This window comes from Sturnira hondurensis, unplaced genomic scaffold, assembly GCF_014824575.4.
Source record: "Sturnira hondurensis isolate 20B ecotype Veracruz unplaced genomic scaffold, ASM1482457v3 Scaffold0017436, whole genome shotgun sequence".
In the NCBI taxonomy this organism is placed as follows: Eukaryota; Metazoa; Chordata; class Mammalia; order Chiroptera; family Phyllostomidae; genus Sturnira; species Sturnira hondurensis.
This window is the reverse complement of record NW_028090067.1, coordinates 18,348,926-18,368,172: the sequence shown is the minus strand read 5'-3', so window position 1 is coordinate 18,368,172 and position 19,247 is coordinate 18,348,926. Positions and strand designations below refer to the sequence as shown.

At 39.0% G+C, this 19,247-nt stretch overlaps 1 protein-coding gene across 3 annotated transcripts in view; it reads right to left on the bottom strand.

Annotated features, from left to right (window-relative positions):
- TNRC6B (trinucleotide repeat containing adaptor 6B) overlaps nucleotides 1-19,247 on the bottom strand; it is a 63,984-nt gene that overhangs the window by 21,189 nt on the left and 23,548 nt on the right. Inside the window, exons 7-11 of one of the 3 annotated variants that reach the window (XM_037068443.1) lie at nucleotides 18,156-18,230; nucleotides 16,824-16,869; nucleotides 15,409-15,557; nucleotides 14,181-14,351; nucleotides 9,683-9,808 (exon numbers count right to left, since the gene is read on the bottom strand). In XM_037068443.1, the coding sequence (XP_036924338.1) occupies nucleotides 9,683-9,808; nucleotides 14,181-14,351; nucleotides 15,409-15,557; nucleotides 16,824-16,869; nucleotides 18,156-18,230 (567 nt within the window). The remainder of the gene's footprint in view (nucleotides 1-9,682; nucleotides 9,809-14,180; nucleotides 14,352-15,408; nucleotides 15,558-16,823; nucleotides 16,870-18,155; nucleotides 18,231-19,247) is intronic. The other 2 variants (XM_037068441.1, XM_037068442.1) reach the window with 2 other exon arrangements.

The window sequence follows — 19,247 nt, the reverse complement described above, 5'->3', positions numbered from 1 at the left end:
GTTTTTCAAATGTCTAGAAACAATGATTACAGTTCTCTTGAGTCTCACCTTTAGGCTAAAAAGAATTTTATTTGATTTCTCAGTGCAAAGCCCAGAAGAGAAAGCCATTTCCTAGAACATTCAAGTACTCGGTACACCTGGCCATCACTAACCCCTCTGTTAAAAGCCATACTTTTATTAACAATGCCTAAAATCTCTGATGACTGCATCATAACTCTCAATTCACACACTAAGCTTACTGTCACTTAAAATCTACAATATTCTAAAATGTTTTGCTTCTGCCCTGGCTGGTACAGCTCAGTGAGTTAAGCGCCAGCCTGAGATCCAAAGGGTCGCTGGTTTGATTCCTAGTCAGGGCACATGCCTGGTTGTGGGCTAGGTCCCTGGTAGGCAGCGTGCGAGAGGCAAGCACAGATTGATGTTTCTCTCCCCTCTTTCTCCCTTTCTTCCTCTCTCTAAAAATAAATAAATAAAATCTTTTAAAAATGTTTTGCTTCCCTATGTAATATTTAAGTGGCTTGGTTTTAAATTTTTTTAAATTTATGCTTTGACCTTAGGACTTTACATTAATCTTTATGCTCATGGTACACAGTAGATGCTTGATAAGTACCTGTTTAGTGAGCACTGTATTTTAACTTATTAACAGTCACTCCATTCACTTCTTTTCTACTCTATTATTTCACTAATTACCAGTTTGTGTTTCTCCATTTGGTTGTCCACGAGACTGTTGAACTTGGCAGAACTGAGGATAATCTAGTAGCAAGCCACTGAAAACTCCTTTCTGACCTGAAACTGGTTAGCCTGGGAATAGTTAGTCAGTCATTTACTAATCCACACAACTGTTTCATCATTTAGCCTTTATTTTTCCATCTTATCTAAAACAAAGAGATGGGTTGTCAAAACAGATACAACTATATCATTCTTATAATCAAAGATTATTTTACCAATCAATGAAGGAAATAAGTCAGAACTTGTTGGCAAGTTATGATTCTTAATTTCTATTCACAGGTGCTCAAAATCTATCTTTTTGATAATCTAGTCCAGTATCTTGCCTGGAATTGGCACAAGGTTCATCAGTCTTTAAGCAACTTTCCTTACTCTTTCAATAACTGTTTAAAAAATTTCCCCATTTTCCTCACTTCCTAATAGGGCAGAGGTGGGTCCTTCCCACTTCTGATTGGAGGCTCAGCAGAGGGGCATCTGCCTTCATCACAATCCTAATACTCCAGGTCTCCTTCCTTTTCTTGTTAGCAAGCCTACAGGGAGAACTACACCATTCCAGTCACTGGGGTTAAGTCTGGAGCTCAGTATTATGAAGCTCACATTCTCTAGTATCAGCTTTCTCAGTAGTAAAAGGGATATTCTGGCCTCCATGTGCGTTCCCCTTTTGTCTTAAAATTTTTAGATTTGGGCAGCAAAGAAGGGTTCCGCCCTTCATGCTGCTCCATCAATCCCATCATTTTGGAAAGTCTTTTGGTTTAAAGCGGTAGTTCTCCCAGCTGTTCTCTCTCTATCCTCTCAGAGACTCTGAGTATTACCAAGTAATTAAAAATTTTGTTTGATTTTCTATTTTAAGTGTTGGACCCCTAGGAGATGTGAGCACACCAGAACTGTGCATTTTGCCTCTCCCAAAACTGCCTTTTGATCCAGCGTTTCCACTGCTGGGAAATGTACCCTAAGAAGCCTGAAACACCAGTTCAAATGAACTTATGCATCCCGTTTGTTCATAGCAGCACTACATATAATAGCCAAGTGTTGGAAACAGCCTAAGTGCTAGGTAAACAGATTAAAAAACTGTGGTACATTTATACGGCGAAATACTATTCAGTAGAAAGAAAGAAGAGATTCCTACTCCTTGCAACAGCATGGGATGGAACTGGAGACTATGGTGCTAAGTGAAATAAGCCAGTTGGTGAAAGACAAATACCATATGATCTCACTTGTAAGAGGACTCTAATGAACAAAAAAGAAAAATAATGAGCAAAATAGAACTGGAGACAGGGAAATAGAGAAAGACTAAGAGCTGACAGAGGAAAGCAGGGAGAGAGGGAATGGTAGAAGGGGAAGAGGTTAGTCAATGAACATGTATGAATGACTCATGGATATATACAACAGTGTGGGGATAGACTGTGGGAACGGGAGTCGGGTGGGGTGGGGTGGGGTGAGGCAGGATGGAAAAGGACAAAGGAGGAAAAACTGGGACAACTGGAACAGAATAAACAAGAATTTAAAAAATAAATAAAAGCTCTACTGAACAAATCAGCTTGCTTCCTGATTAACACATTTCTCTTGAGAATGTATGCCACTGCTTGACAAGAGCCCTTTCATTACTTCCTCCCCTTACTCTTTTTTTTTTAAAGATTTTATTTATCTATTTATCTTTAGAGGGGAAGGAGAGAGGGAGAGAAACATCAATGTATGGTTGCCTTTCGTGCGTCTCCTGCTGGGAGTTGGCCTGCAGGGAACCAGCCTGCAAGCCAGGCATGTGTCCTGACTGGGAATTGAACCACGATCCTCTGGTTAGCAGGCCCGCGCTCAATCCACTGAGCTACACCAGCCAGGGCTTCCCCTTACTCTTCCTACTACTCAAACTGAGCTAAAAAAGCTAATCATTTGAAGTAAAACATGCCCGTGATGTAGTAACCTAGAGAAATTTGTCTGAGGACAGAAATTTAAGAATATTTGGAGCAGCACTGCTCATAATAGCAAAAATCTGGAAATAGCCCAAATGTCTACTGATAATAGAATTGGCAAATAAATGATGGTGTATTCACACAATGAAACACTATATGAACCATAACTGCCAAAATCAACATGGGGAAAATCTCAGGAACATTTACTAAGTAAAAAAGTACAAGAAGGCATGTGAAAAGTACGAGAAAGTACTGTATGACTTCATTAAATAAAGTACAAAAAAAGCAAAATAAAACAATATAGTATTTAAAGACAGACATAAGAAACACTATGAAGTAAAGAAAGACTAACACAAGGTATTTTTATAACTTAATTTAAATGCCAGCATTTCATATGTTCCACAAGTTGACAGTTATAAAGACTTTAGGTTATACTTTGAGGACTTCCTATCTAGCTTTGTTCAAACTTTCCCTTCTTCAGACTGCCCATGTACTGTCCTTCTCTGATGAATGCAGAAAGACCAGAGAGAAGCACCACAGCTCCTGGCAAATAGCTATTTGTACCAGGGTTGCAAGGTAATTAAAGCACAGGTTTGCACATTCCCATAGCAGGGTGTCAATTATTCTGGCTTAAAAGCCATCAATCTCCAGCTGAGCTGGAGAAAGTGAAGATCTAGCTGGAGCCAATATGACATTTAACGAAGCACTGCAGGTGCAAAGTGACAGCAATTTAAAAGCAAGACAAAAGTCTGCTAGAGTATGTTACTTTCTGAATATTTGAGAAAGGATGAAAAAGGCAATGTAGAAAAACCTATTAGTTTCAATGTCTTCTTTCTATGTTTACATTAAATATTGACTGACTTTTAAGTAGCTAACGTGGGCATAAAATTTTAAAATATTTATCAAAAACTTTACATGTTTGTGCTTTGACCCAGGAATTTCATTCTGGGCAACTACATTCAGAAATAATGTGGGCACAGTTTTATGTATAAAGATTTCACTACAGCATCATTTATAATTGCAAAAATTTAGAAACAATTTAATACCCAATAACGGGGGAAGGGAAATTAAAGTAAGTCTACCTGACAGAAATTATGTCTTCTTGATTAAGAATGATCAACATGAAGACTACATAGCAATAGAGGAAAACTCAAAGCTGAAACAGCAGGATATAGAGACCATGAATGCAACGATGTGAAAAGCACACCTGTACATGGAACAAAGTCTGAACGGGAGGCTGCGTAGAAATAAGCCCTATCATTATAGCTGGGTGGGAGTTTCTTGAAGAATTTTTTCTCCATGTCCAAACTTTAGTGTGGCTATTATACTATCTTTAAAAATGTGTGTATGTATGTATGTATGTATGAATGACGGGGGACAAAAACAAACAAACAAACAAACACACCCAGAATTATCTTCTGGAGGGCAGGCCCCTTGTAGTACAGATGTCCTCTGCCATTTGAGTGTTCTAGGAACCCATCTGTATCAGTGCACCAGCTGGCATTGTTGTGAGAGGCTGCATTCAGCTCCAGTAAATTTTTTCTATCAATTTTATATAACAAAGTATCAAGACATAATTTATATATTCTTTTGTGTTTTCAAGTTTTAGTTCCTACTTTTAGGTCAAAAACTCATTTCTTTTTTTATTTTTGTTTTACAGTTGTTCCAATTATTTCCCCCTTTGCGCCCCTCTGCCCACTTCCATAGTCAATCTTCACCCTGTTGTCTAGGTCCATGACTAATCCCTTCATCTTCTTTCAAACAGCACTCCCCACCCTCCTCCTCTCTTATTGTTCAGTCTATTCCATGTATCTATGCCTCTGGTTCTATTTTGCTTATTAGTTTATTTTGTTCTCCAACTTTGTTCTTCTTTCTCAAGGTAACTGAGGCTACTTGGGGTCTTTTTTTTTTTTTTGGTTCCAAGGCTTCAATGAATTTTTTTTGAAGACTCTTTCAACCTATTTCCTCATTTCATGATCAGCATGACCCCCGTTGTCCCAGCCTCCCTATTCACCTGATCTTGCCCTGAGCAACTTTATTTTGTTTCCCCTGATGAAAAATTCCTCAAAGGGAAACATTCTGCTGATGCAGAAGAGGTGAAACAAAAAAATGACAGAAACATTAAAAGGCTAAAATCGAGTTCAAAAACTGTTTTGAGCAGTGGAAAAAAATCTTGATAGATGCACTGCATGACATGGAGAGTACTTTGAAGGTGGCTGAAGTTTAAACATGTAAGAAAAAATGCATTTTTAATAAATAAATTGTGTTTTTTTGCCACCCCCCCCCATATGCAGTCTGTTGGGAAAAAGTCCAGCCACTGTCAATATAATGAGGACAGTTTGTGTAACACTGATGCGACCTGGCAGGCAGAGAGAGGACTGGAAAACACATGTGTGAACAATGACAACTTTGCTGTACTAGCCAATGGGGGCAGTAGATGTCATTGAGTGAACATGTATATTGTGTGGCTGTCATATTAAAAATGACTACGTGAGTAGAGCAATGAATTTGCATCAAACTTTGCATTAAGCTTGAACACTCTTTTGCAAAAACTATTTGGATGATTTAGAAGGCCACAGCTATAGGCAACCAGTGACTGGCAGCTTCATTACAACAATGTGCCCACTCACAGATTACATCTTGTGCAGAGTTTTTTGGTGAAACATCAATTCACCCAAGTGACTCAGTCCCCCTACAGCCCTGATCTGCCACCCTGGGATCCAAAACTAAAATCACCTTTGAAAGGGAAGAGATTTCAGACCATCAAAGAGATTCAGAAAAATATGATGGGGCAGCTGATGGCAATTGGGAGAACTGTGAGGTCCCAAGGTGCCTACGTTGAAGGAGACTGAGGGATCATTGTCTTATGTACAATGATTCTATATCTTGTATCTTCTTCAATAAATGGCTCTATTTTTCATAACACATGGCTGGATACCTTCTGGACAGGTCTCCAACTGCTTTTTAAAAAAAAAAATTTATTTATTTATCTTTAGAGAGGAAGGGAAGGAGAGAAGTATCAATGTATAGTTGCCTCTCTTGAGTCCCCTGCTGGGAACTGGCCTGCAACCCAGGCATGTGCCCTAACTGGGAATCGAACTGTGATCATGTGGTTCGCAGGCCTGCGCTCAATCCACTGAGCTATGCCAGCAGGGCTTGCTTTGTTTTTTAAAATATGAAAATGTCAGAAAAAATGAATATTCCACTGTTTAATATTCTGCCCTCATCATGAATTAAATAAATGTTAACTTCATTTTACTACATAAATAAATAAATTCAAAAAATTTAGGAAAACACAAATACTTTTCTCTTTCAAATAGACAGTTTGGTCATAAAGACATTTGTAGCCCCTAATCTCTTGGACAAGTTAACTGCGCTTTCCTATCAATTTCACGTTCTAAGTCATTCAGAAACGCATCTTCCGATGACTTGATATAAATTTACTGAGCTCAAAATTTGTGCCCTGCACAGATCTATGTTTAGGGTCTAGCAGTGAACAAACCAGACACATATACTGACACTGAGATGCTTATTACACCCCAAGCAAGGATGGGGAGGGGAGGAGAAGGACGAGTAACAGTGGTGGTGAGGCACTGTACGTAGCCTGGCCCTGGGAAGCCTCTCTAATATGGGGCCTTTCAGTGGAGATCTGAAGGAAATAAAGATGGAGTCACGCGGCAGTCTGGGAGAAGAGAGACCCAGAATTGTGCTCAGTGCACTGGGGCCGGCTGGCAGGAGAGGCCTGAACAAACAGGAGAGTGGAGGGCTGGGCTGTGGATGTCACCAAGGGCATTCAAGACCCCAGTTAAGTAGTGACGTGCTTTAGTTTAATTTTCTACACTAATGGAAATTTTCTACAGCTGTACTGCCCAAAGAGCAGCCACTAACCAGCTGTGGTTATTTAAATTTAAATTAATTAAAATAAAAAATTCAGTTCTTCCATTCAACTAGTCACATTTCAAGAGCTCACATGGCTAATGGCTACATCAGACAGCACAATTTTAGAGGATCAGTCTGAGTGCTGAGCGAAGAACAGGCTCAAGGCAGTTAAGTGCTAAATGAAGCCAGGCAGGGACTAGTCAGGAGGCCATTTCTAGGAAAGAAATGGTGGTAGCTCAGCCAGGGGTCATCCTGGAGGGGATAGTAGGAAATGGTCAGATTCTAGATAAAGCTGTGAAGGGAGGATTTGTTGCTGGACTGGATGTGGACTGTAAGAGACGCACAAATACCTCTGAGGTCTGTGACCTGAGCACTCACAGAATGAAAGTACTTGCAGAAGTGGAGGAAGAGGATGTTTCTGAGGGGAGTGTGGGATGAAGTCATAAGTTCTGTTTTGGGCATGTTAACTTAAGATGCCTAAGGCATCCTAAGAGAGATCCCCAGAAGTCTGTGGAGTTAAGAAGAGATCTAGTCTGAAGACACAACTTTGGAAATATAAGTATTTGAAGTCATTCCCCAGGGTGAGATCACCTACCAGTTGCTGTAGATGGTGAGAAGAATCTTGAGGTTTGAGACTGGGGCACTCTGATGTTGAAAGGTTGGGGAATGAGAAGGAACTGATAAAGGAGCTGGAGAAGAAAAGGCAGCTGGAGAAACAACTAAAAGCGAAATGAATTAAGTGTTTCCAAAAGGGAGGGAGTGGTCGACTGGGCCAAATGCTGCTGAAAAGATGAGTTAAGAAGAAACTGGAGAGTCCTGGCTGGTGTAGCTCAGTGGATTGAGTGTTGGCCTGCACACCAGAGGGTCACCAGTTCAATTCCACGTTAGGGCATATGCCTGGGTCTGGTCCCCAGTAGGGGGTACACGAGAGGTAACCACAGATTGATGTTTTCCTCTCTTGCTCCTTCCTTTCCCCTCTGTCTAAAATAAATACATACATAAAATCTTTAAAAAAGAGAAAGAAACCAGAGAATAGACCATTGTACTCCACAACATAAAGATCACTGGTAAAAGGTCTCAATTTCCACTGGCCCCAAACTCCTGGACTTTTAGACTGGCCTTGTGACTGATCTCCTTTGCTCTAGTAACTCTGCCATTCAAACATGCCCTTTATATTACTGTCAGCATTATCTTTCTAAAACATAAATTTCCTACATTCCCACTCAGCTAAAAAAAATCTTGCCTTGTACTATATGGTCTATAGCAGTAGCAGCCAAACTCTAGGGCACTCATAAAAATCACCCAGGGGTGAACAGTCTCTAATACCCAAGATTCAGTCGCTCTGCCCAGTATACTAGGGGAGACCTGGAAACTCAAATATATTTTTTAAGAAATAGGCCAAATAATGCTTATAAACCATGAGGATCAAAAGACAAAGTCCAAACTCCTTAGCAGGGCAAACAAAAAAGCTTCTCCAAGTTTGGTCCCAAAATTCCTGACTAGCTTCTTCCCATTCTACTCTGGACAGCATCTATTTGCTTCCACAAGCTCAAACTACTATATTTTTCAGACTGTAAGACACACTACCCTGTCCCCTAAATTTGGGAAGAATAATGGTCGTTAATGCTGCTGAGTGCTGTTTACATTTACATTGGTGAAATATTATGTTACTTACGTTATTAAATACTTTACCACATTTTTTTTTGCTTCAAAAATTTCCCCTCTCTAAAACCTAGGTGCGTCTTATGGTCCAAAAATACGGTAATTATTCAAACTTAATGCATTTCCCCGGACATGCCAAATTCTTCCAGATATTACTGCCTCTTGCACAAGCTTCGACTCATGCTTTAGGACCCAGCTTAAATATCACTACTACTGTGAGGCCTTGCCCAGCTCCCCAAACTCTGTGAAGCCTTTCTATACATTTATTACACTATTTGCTGACTCTTATTCCACCACTGCCACCAACTCCAGAAGGCAGTGATGTGAAAGAAGCCACTTTATTTCATCTGTGCATTGTCAACAACTACCTGGCACACTGCAGACATTCAATAACCATGGGCAACTGCTGATCTGATACTAAGGCATACTGGAGAGTGCTTCAGGAGTTAAGATGCTGCCTCTGTAAATGCCAAGGAAGAACAGGTCTGTCTGGAGGACATACTACCACCTGGGACTTAAAGTATGACTGGAACTTAGTGCCAGGGCAAAGAGACAGTAACAGGAATCCCAGACAGGACCATGAAGATAGGGGTGGGAGGCGCACAATGAACATTTCTTCCTCTACTAAGACAAATGTGGACTCAATGTCAAAAACAAGATTTGAAATCTATAGATTATGGCTTCAAATAAATATTTTATGACTTTTGTCTTAAAGACATTTCAAAAAACTAAACAAAACCCAACCCGTTACAACTGGTTGGCTGGATCTTATTAAGTGCCCTACCCCCTTTTATAGATGGGACTCAAAGCTCTTGCTCTTAGTTCATTAAAATAACATTCTAAAGAGACTAAGGTCGCATGCTGATCCTTACACAAGCTCATCAGCTTTTACTTGCTCCTAAGACCATTTTGTCACAAAGAGGTATGAGGGACAGTATGTCTAGGTTGGCACAAATTTCTTACCTGTACCCACCAAACAACTTGCTCTGTATCTCCTATTAGGAAAGGGACCTAAAAGATTCCCATAGTACCCAAAGACCACATCTTACAGAGCTGCTCCATGAGTGAGTCTCTGTCCCTTCTTTAGTTCAAGAACACCCCCCCAGAGCACCTAGCTGTAGTTCCTCAAAACTTTTCAGAATATCCAGAACCTGGCAATTCTCTGGTTCATCTGTGGGTGAATCCTCGAGGGCAACCAACTTCTGAACACTGACATAACAGAATTTATAATGTAGTTTTAATCACATGCAATTAAAAAACCAATACAGTATTAGAAAAATATATAGATGTAAAAGGAATATAGAACCATATTGCTTTTCATTCAAAAACATCAAAATATAATTTAAAAGATTTAATATTTTGTTTTAAAAATCTTGATCCTTGGCATCTGGGTTTTTCAGATTTAAGACTGCAATTATTCCCTTTGTGCCCACAAAACCAGTCAGTTAACTGGTAACCACCTGGATGAGATTTACACCTTTGAATTGTGGAAACACACAATTTCTTACCTGGGGAGAAATAAACTGAGGAGGCACTTGCGCCCGGAGACTAGGAGAAGAATTTAGTGGCTGCACTGGGGTGTGCATACCTCTTGATTGTGCTGTGCTATTTCCAAACAAACCATGATTGCCACCCTGCAAACATACCATCAACAGTAAGGCTTTTTGTTAATATAAGAAAATGCAAATAAGAAACAGTTCAGGTCTTCCATCCCTCAGAAGAGTCACATCCTGTGTTCCACTGAATCACAGAATTTTATACCTGAAAAGATCCTGATCTTGGAATGCTCAGGAAAAATATTCAAATTCAATCACAGGCATATAATTACTACCTCTGTAGCCTGAGTAACTCTATAAACCAGAAGGGTTAAATTTAGTCAAATATTAGAAAAGGTACTCATTGTTTTTGTAATTGAAAGATATAGGCAATATAAGATTTATTTCAACTTTCTTTTTTTAAGATTGAGTTTACCAAATTTATTCTCAAGCATTATAATCTGGGACCCATCTTGAGAGGCACCTGAGTAAAAATGTAGGCTTATGAATAACATCACTGCAAAACAACACGTTATTAGCTCGTTGCATTGGTTAGTTCAATTGTAATTATCAGTGGCACCCAATTCTGAGCCCAGCTCCATAAGAACCCTACTCCAGATCTGAATACCCTTCCTTGTCCTGGGGCTGCTTAGTCCCTTCTTTGTTAGATGAGGAAATCTGAATCCATCACAGAGTGAGATTAAAAGAATGGGAAAAAGAATAAAATCATTACAGGGACACCAAATATACATTACTCACCTGTAATTTCTCATTAAAATGTTTGACTACTAGTCTACTTAAAAACAAATTTAATTCCCTGATTTCTGGAGGACCTTCCTGGAGCACTTTCTAGACTGTTCCAATCAAAGAGCTATAGAAACCGAGGCTACACGATTGCCCATCTTTTCTACAAAGTCCTTCAGCAGAGACACCATATGACACTTGACACAGTGTTCCCTCTGACTTAGGGAGTTTTCTACACCACCTTCACTTGGCCTCTTCAAGGCCCAGCTCAGGGGTCATCCTCATCAAGAATGTTTTCCCCAAAACCTTCCTCATTTCACATTCAAATTAACTAAGCCCACCTCTATGTTCTCAAAATACTTTAAAACTCTTCGGTACCATCCATCATCAAATCATATTATAGTTATTTTCTGTTCTGTCTTTCCACCACCAGCTTAATACCTCCTTTTTTGTATTCCCAGAGCTCAATAATGCCCTGCTCTGTAGGATAAGCACATCATTTGCAAACATCCACAATTCACCTTATTTTTGCTGTGTATAATGCGCTTTGTATAATGTACAAACGTATGTGCACATTATACACAGAATTCTCATGCCCATTATTATACCTATGGTATGCAACCATTATACCTATGTAGAACACACATCCCTATTTTTCTTTTCAAAAATTTGGGCAAAAAAGTGTGCATTATACATGGCAAAATATGGCATGTGAAAACGTCCCACTGAACATCGTCAGTGAAGACAGCTATACCAGTGCTTATATCAAGTTCATACAATGAACTCAAGGCACCACCATCATCTTATCCCTGGAATTGTGGTAATAAGGAACATTAAAGAAGAATTTTGTAAGGCACCATTAAGTTCTAGAACACTAAAGACGTTTTAATGGCTTAATGATTCAAAATAGATTAAGGGACCACTACAGGGAAATTAATAAACTTAGAAGCATTGAAAATAAAAGTGATTATGAACATAAAATAGAAATGGAAATAAAAATCTATGTATATCTCAAAAGAAAAATCAAAGATCCATTATGAATTTTAAATCTCCCAAAGGACTGTTTAAACAGGAAACGAACTTTATTTCTAAAATCTCTAATATCTCTGCTTCTCCTGTCTTACTAATCAAACTGTCAACCTAAGGTAAAATGCTCAGCTCCAACTTTTCTGTGATCATGGTAGTCAATAGCTTAGCTACTAGTAGTCATTCTCAGGGAAGTAGAAAACATTTATTTTGCTTAAAATATTCTGCAAAGTCAGGATGGCTCAGTAGCCTAATGTGCTGCGTGCAGAATATTTTGTTCGCATGCTGTACTATCAAAGTAACAATCTTGTTTTTACATGTTTTTGGAAAAGATTTTATTTATTTTACTTTTTGAGAGAATGGAAGAGAAGAAGAGAGGGAGAAAAACATCAATGTGTCGTTGCCTCTTCCACGCTCCCTTCTGGGGACCAGGCCTGCAACCCCAGCATGTATCCTGACTGGGAATTGAACCTGGTGACCCTTTGGTTCACAGGCTGGCGCTCAATCCACTGAGCCACACCAGCCAGAGCATTATTACATGTTAATTATTCATGAACTAGTCCTTGGAAGGTAGGGTTTCTGGTAGTTAAAGTCTTTATCATATTCCACATTTTCGCAAGTCCAAAACTGCTTTATGAGGGTCATTTTAAATTTTAATCTTTCTTTTGGTAAGAAATATTAAAAGAAATTGCTGTTTTTAGTCTCTGCAAAATCAAACCCTCCTTTCCTATTTCCAGTAGACAGATTTTACCCCACTTCCACCAAGGATTTTAGGTTTTCAATGTCAAGTGTCTCTAAAGCCGTACCAAGCACTTTGATATATCTCATGTGGTTAATACCATAGATAAGTCAACAGTGGTCTATCAAAAAGTACCTTCTCTATTTTTCTTCCTCTGCATTTTTTAATATGGAACCATGGTTCCACAACTTGGTCATTTTCTGGGCTCAGAAGTAACTATTTTGCACAGCAATGCATTCAGTGGCAATCATACAGATTGATTCTTTTTTTCAAAAGTTGTATTTACAAATTAGGAAAATGGTCCTCAAAAGGTTGTACATGTTAATGGTGGTTTATCTGGCTATTTCTAAAGCTTCTCTGTTACAGGTGAGGCTTTTACGATTACCTGAGTCCTAATAGCTATTGGTGAAATCCGTCACAACTACAGTGTTTAAATTAGAAAGGTATATAAATTAAAGTTATCAAGCTGATTGAAATCTTCTGTGATTTGAAAAGAAAAACCCTCGAATTTAAGTCTGCTTGATAGATTAAAAAACACTGTGAGAAAACCATGAGCAAATGTGGCTAGAACATGTATATTAGCATAGCTCGTAATGGACTCTGCACAGCCGGTTTGGCTGGCCTGTTATGCTTAAGTGCATGTAGTAACAACATTTGGTAGTCACGTGATCCTGGAAGCATGCTTATAATTACCGTTAACCAAAAGTTCTGACAACTTTATATTTTCTATACCTCTACTGGAAACTAAAGAGCCCCCTAAAACACTGATATAACTGGTTTCTTGTATGTTTATATGAGTATTACATATCCATGTTCTCTGTGGAAACGTTAGGAGAAACAGTGAAATACAAAGGAAAAAAACAAAAAGTTACCAATAACTCCCAATCCAGAGATAACCAACCCAAACACATAAATGCAACATGTTTCACTCAAAAAAAATGTGCTAAGACAACAATTAAAAAGCGTATGAAAGACCTATACGCCTACTGAGGACTATGGTGTAAGAGGTATTTTGTATCATTCTTTAATTTATATGTGAAAGTCATCATGAGGAAACAAAATGAATACAACAAAAATTAAATGTCCTTCCCTGACATTCAGAGGTGCAAGACACACTGACAAATGCATGCTCACAGAACACAACTCATTGTTGGAGTCACTGTCACAAAGAAACTGTCTCCATGCTCCTGTTTTTCTCCACAAAAACTGTAAGAGCCATCCTGTGGAGCAACAGACTGATGCCCGCTTCATTCCTTCAGTCCTGTGAAAGCGAGTGGGCATCACCATGCCAGCCCTGCCGGCTTTGCTTCTACGGCACGGCCCTTCCTTGGAGGACAGACAGATCAGACCCTGGAAAGGGGCTGCTCCAGGCTGAATGGAACACTGCCACACCTGAGCAGCACCTAGTCGTCTCAAAGCCTAGTTATCTAATAACATCACCTTCATCCAGGTAATTAATCTATTTTTACATTTAAAGGCACTAGATTTTAAGATGCTATAACCCTCAAATACTTAATATTACTAGTTTTGCTATTTTCCAGTTAGCTGTTTCAGTAAATTAAAAAAACCTCACAAGTATTAGTACTTTACATTCACTCTAATGTTGAAAAAATGGCAAATATGTTGCTAAATCAGATGATTTAAGGTACCTTTGTAGCCTCTTTAACATTTTCCTAAGGCAGTTATTAGTTAACTAGACAGTAGGGAGCCTCATCCCCAAATGTGAACTTATGACCAAAAATGAGTAGACAAAAGAAACAGATTTAAAATAAAATCTATGTCGAGAAACATGAAGAGAGATGGGTTCTATGGGCTAAAAGATCTAAAGCCTATATTTAATATCATTCTGTGCATTCAGTAATCAACAAATTTCCCAAGACAGACAAATGATGCAATAAACTGCAGACCAGGGCCAAAGTGAGGCCACAGCCAAGCAGTTAAAAATCTGAGAGGCCTCCTTACTTGTCTAGCAGCGAAGTTTTGGGGGTTGAGCCCTGTGCCGATTGCTCCAAGGCTGACGTTGGGTAGTGTGGAACCAGAGGGAGACAGCTTGTAGCTGGGAGAAGGGGAGAAGGGAGAGCAGGGAGCCTCATCCCCAAGGCACCCATCTTGATTGGAGAAAGGCAAAGTCAGCTGAAAAGCAGTAGTTAGCCAATCACAATGAGTGTTGGTTAGTGAAGCAACAGAATGTGAGAAGGGAAAAGAGAGAAAACACTAGGAATAAACAAGTTAGAGTGTATTAGCAATAAACCAGGAGAGAACTTGGATCTGATAATAATCATCACACTTTGCCCAAAGACACCATCTGTCATTCTCTTTGATACAGATTTTTCTTATCCTCAAAGTTAGTAATACATTCTGCCCATTGCACTAAGACAAAAAATACCAGACACTTTATTTTTATGTATCTAATATTGATTACTCTTTGCGGCTGCTGAAATAGAAGCCAGAGTAATCTTCTTGTGAATATACTGCTGTCTGGACTAGTATCAATGGTGTAAAAAATGTGTCAGATCTAAAAATCTTTATTTTAACTGCTTTCTGAAGACCATGAACCTGGTAAGTTGGTATTCTGAATCAAAAAATAACCTCCATTAGAAATGCGAAAATTCAAAACAAATGAGTACACATAACTTATTTAAATCAGGTAGCTGAGAGTTCGAAATTATACCACCATACTATATAGATCACTAGGGAAATGGAGAAAGGATCACAAAAAAACTCTCCTAGAAATAATAGCAAAGGAGAAAGTTTTGGGTTATCTTGACAACTAGGAGGCAAAGCCTTAGGAGACACAGAATATCTGCACGAAATCTTGAAATTTAATTTGTAAGTGCACAAAAAATAGCAGAAAAAGAATTCCAAATAAAATGTCCTCTACATGTTTTGAGTGTATAGTTCCCCCCTTAAGAAAAGTGAGACATACAAACTTTACGTATTTCCCCCAAACCTCGACCTTCTTCACAACACTCATATCCACATCTTACAGGCAGATGGTTTAAGCTTCTGCCTAATCATCTGTTGACATCAACTGTTTTCAAGTCACCATTTAAATCAGGTGATGTTTATATTTTGTTCATTAATTTAGCTCAGTAATTCTATGCTTCCTCCTGGAATTAATTATCAAAAGACAAATAGAAACCAAAGTGGTTCTCATGAATTATTATCTTAAACAAAGGATTCAACTCACCTTCTCAAAATAAGGCCCACTATCTGTGGTTCCCATGTCTTTGGAATTAGGTGGACGGAACCCAGATCGATCCTTCCTTATGATATCATTAAAATCCCCGAGATTCATTGCTCGCTTGTCCACATCAAATTTCTTATCTGTAAGGCTCCCTGCAAGGTACCACAGAAGGAGTAAAAATTTCAAGAATCACTGTCTCCCTCATGACCAAGAGTGACCTGCCCTGCCCCACTCTCCTCCCTGGGTGCTGAGTAGAACTCCAGAAGAGTTCTCAGTGGTTTAGGCTGCTGGTGATCTTCCCTGGAACACATGCAGGTTCTTTTTCTTTTCAATTATTAAAAAGAAAAGAAAAGAAAAAACCCAACATGCATCAGTTGTAATTTGTTTTCTGTGGAAGACTGAAAGAGAGTCTTGGGGCTAATCTGGTAAAAATCTGACAAAAAAATTTTACACTGGTTATTGATATGCTTGATGAGTATGTCTTGCTCATAAATTCAAATGTCCTCGTGTTGCTATCATAGCATCTGTTAGAGATAAATGGGTAAGGTTCTGAAACAGTTATTATTAGTAAGAAGATCCAAGCTGCCCCCCAAATTTAGCACTTGAAAAGAAGAGATGGTGTGCCACACTACTTGGGACAATGCCATTTCCCAGGAGCAGTGATTATTCCCACTTTTCCTTCACAGCTCTATAGATTTGCTATTGTACACTGACACGGTCAGTGCCTAAGGAAGCTAAGGTCTTAGTTATTCTCATATTTAAAATACCACAGACCAAAGACCATGTCCTTATTATCCAGGGCTGTGTTAATTTTTTCTTGGCTTCAGGGTGAGCAACAGTACGCTTTGAAGATCCCACAGAGGAAGGGCTGGTCCTGCATCCGCTCCACTGGGAATGGGAGAGCTTGTCAATAATGAAACATCCCAGGGCACACAGGACTGGCAACCTGAGAGCTGAGTCCAGCAGGGCCACAGACATATTTTGTTGGGCTACACACAACATTTTTAAAAATTTGAATTAGTTTCCAATATTTAAAAATCAGTATATCAATATACATCTGAATTTCTTCTGGCCTCTATTCAGAATCAGAAGATCTGGCAAAGCTGAGCCTAAGCTCCTCCAGAGCAACCACTGCTTTGAGCCAAGCAAGACTGGTTCCTTTAGGGGGCACGTATGCTCTCCGCGTCCCGATTTCTTATACCTGGCACACACCACTCATTGCCTTTACTTTCTTGGCTCTTGCAGTCATTTGAGTTTTCAACCCCTACCTAGTGTCTGGCAACAGTACCTTTGACAGAGTGAGTGTTTAATACTTAAGTCTACTGAACTGCACCCATCCCAACTCAGACTGAGACGGGGATCCCAACAGGACCTTGTTAACAACAACATTCCATTCCTATCAGTGGAGTGATACACACCTACAGACAAATCCATTTTGCTGCTTGGATTATCTTCAGTTTGACTCTGAAAAGTAAAGAACAGGAAGGGAAAATTAAAGGCTTAAATTAAATGTTTGAATCACAGAGGAGATGGCATATCGATGTAAGAGTCACATGTCACTACTGACACTACTATACAAGGTCCCTGGGAATAAAGAAGATAACATTGTTTCCTTGACCAGTATGGCTCAGTAGATTGGGCACTGGCCTGCAAAGTGAAAGGCTGCCAGTTTATTCCCAGCTGGGCCTCATACCCAGGTTGCAGGTTTAGTCTCTGGTTGGGGTGTATACTAGGGACAACCATTTGATGTTTCACTCTCACACTGATGTTTCTGCACCCCTTTCTCCCCCCTTTCCCTCTCTCTAAAAATAAATAAATAAGATCTTTTTAAAAAGATAACTTTTTAAAAAAGATTTTGTTTATCTTTAGAGGGGAAGGAAAGGCGAGAGGGAGAGAAATATCAATGTATGGTTGCCTCTCGTGCGCCCCCTGCCGGGAACTACATCCCCTTCCGGGAACTGGCCTGCAACCCAGGCATGTGCCATGACTGGGAATCGAATCACGATCTTCTGGTTCGCAGGCCACTGAGCTACACCAGCCAGGAGAAGATAACATTTTTAATAAGACTAATTTGATTGCTGCTGGTGCCTATATTCCTAAATTCCATTTTCACATAAAATTAGCTTCAGTAAGTCTATGGACCGAGCAATAGCTAAACAAACAGCTGCTTATAGAAATAAACCACTGTCCTCAAGTCCCAGTCAGCTCAGGATCAAATTTCACACGTGGCAGCCAAATGATGACAACTTCTTCTTGTGACCTGTCAAGTCATCAAATCTTGAAATGTGTAGCCAAGTCAAAGTCATCTGTCTTTTGGCAACCAGGGACAGGGTGTCCCCATAATGTTCCCAAGGGATTAAAAAAATTAGAAATTCTATAAGAATTGCCTATTTAATTAATCACAAATAGTTTTTCTATCTTGTAGTTGTTGTCTTTTAAAAAATGATAAATTAAAACTGGTATACTAGTCAAAGAAAACTATATAAATTTTTAAGTGCCTATCTCTTCCCTAGCTGTTTAAAGAAAAGGCTACAAGGACTATGCATTAAAAAAAACACATTGGCCTTTGAATATTGGTGTGTTTCATTAAGAATAAAAGAATAGATAACAAATACTATTTAATCTAAATCAGAAACATTTCTTAGCCATTTTCTAAATCTGTAATTTTGTACCGCAAGTGGCAGCGCATTAAAATTTGTACTAAAAGTAAAAGTTGGGTTACATTATACATATAAAAAAATAAAACTTACCAGCAATCCCATATTTGAAAACTGTTTGGCAAGAGGATTCATCCATGAATCACTGTTTCCTCCTTTTAGTGAGCACTACAGAAATGAGATAGTAACCTCAGAACCAAATAATTTATTTTCTTTTCAATTCATATTTGAGTTATATAAATACTGAATGAAAATGTAGAATTAAAAGTTCACCTTTTTGAATCCTAATTATTCCTCTTTAACTATTACTCTAAGAGAGCAATAAACCTTACTTATATCTATGTTGTTTTATTTGTTACACTGAACTAGAAGTAACTGGAAAAATATCAGAAAAATATCCAGCCAATATCAGATTTTTAAAATTATAATGTTTGCATGCTAGTACTTTCTCTTTTGGTAGCTCCCTGAACCCCAAGCCAGTTGGTATCAGGAGGAAAAAAAGTCCGGTGCTACTGCATCTTCTCTAGAAAGAAGCCTAATTACACTGGTTATGATTTTCTGTGCGCATCCAGGTAGTTGTTTCATCTGTTTGTTTCTCAGTATAAAAGACATGGGTCCCCAATGGAAAAGAAGCCTCACCGATCTTACTGCAAAATAAGGCAGACATGCGTTTTGTTTCTTTCTTAATAGGACAAGCTAGTTTCTCCCCGGAACAAGACACTTATCAACAGCTTTGTTTTTACTTCCAGGGAGAAAGCAGGAGGAACTATGATGGGGACTTGTTGGGGTAGGGGTGACGGGGCTTTGTGTCCTCATACATTCTGCAGTTTAAAAATTCTGTTTGTGTTCTGATGGTATTTGTTAGAGTAATTTTATTATTCTTGAAAGTAATAAGGTACTTAAGTTTAGTTATTTGTTTTAAGGTCAAAAAACCCTCACCGGAGAGAGGAGACAAGTGGTAGTTACTGTTTAATGGGTACAGGGTTTGTTTTGCAAGATAAAAAGTTTTATGGATAGATGGTGGTGATGGCAGCACAACCATGTAATGTATTTAATGTCACAGAACTGTACACTTAAAAATGATTAAGATAGGACTTACAGTCAAGATGGAGGCACAGGCAAACACACCTGGCCTCCTCACACAACTATAGGAGCAATTACAACTAGACTACAGAATGCATGTCA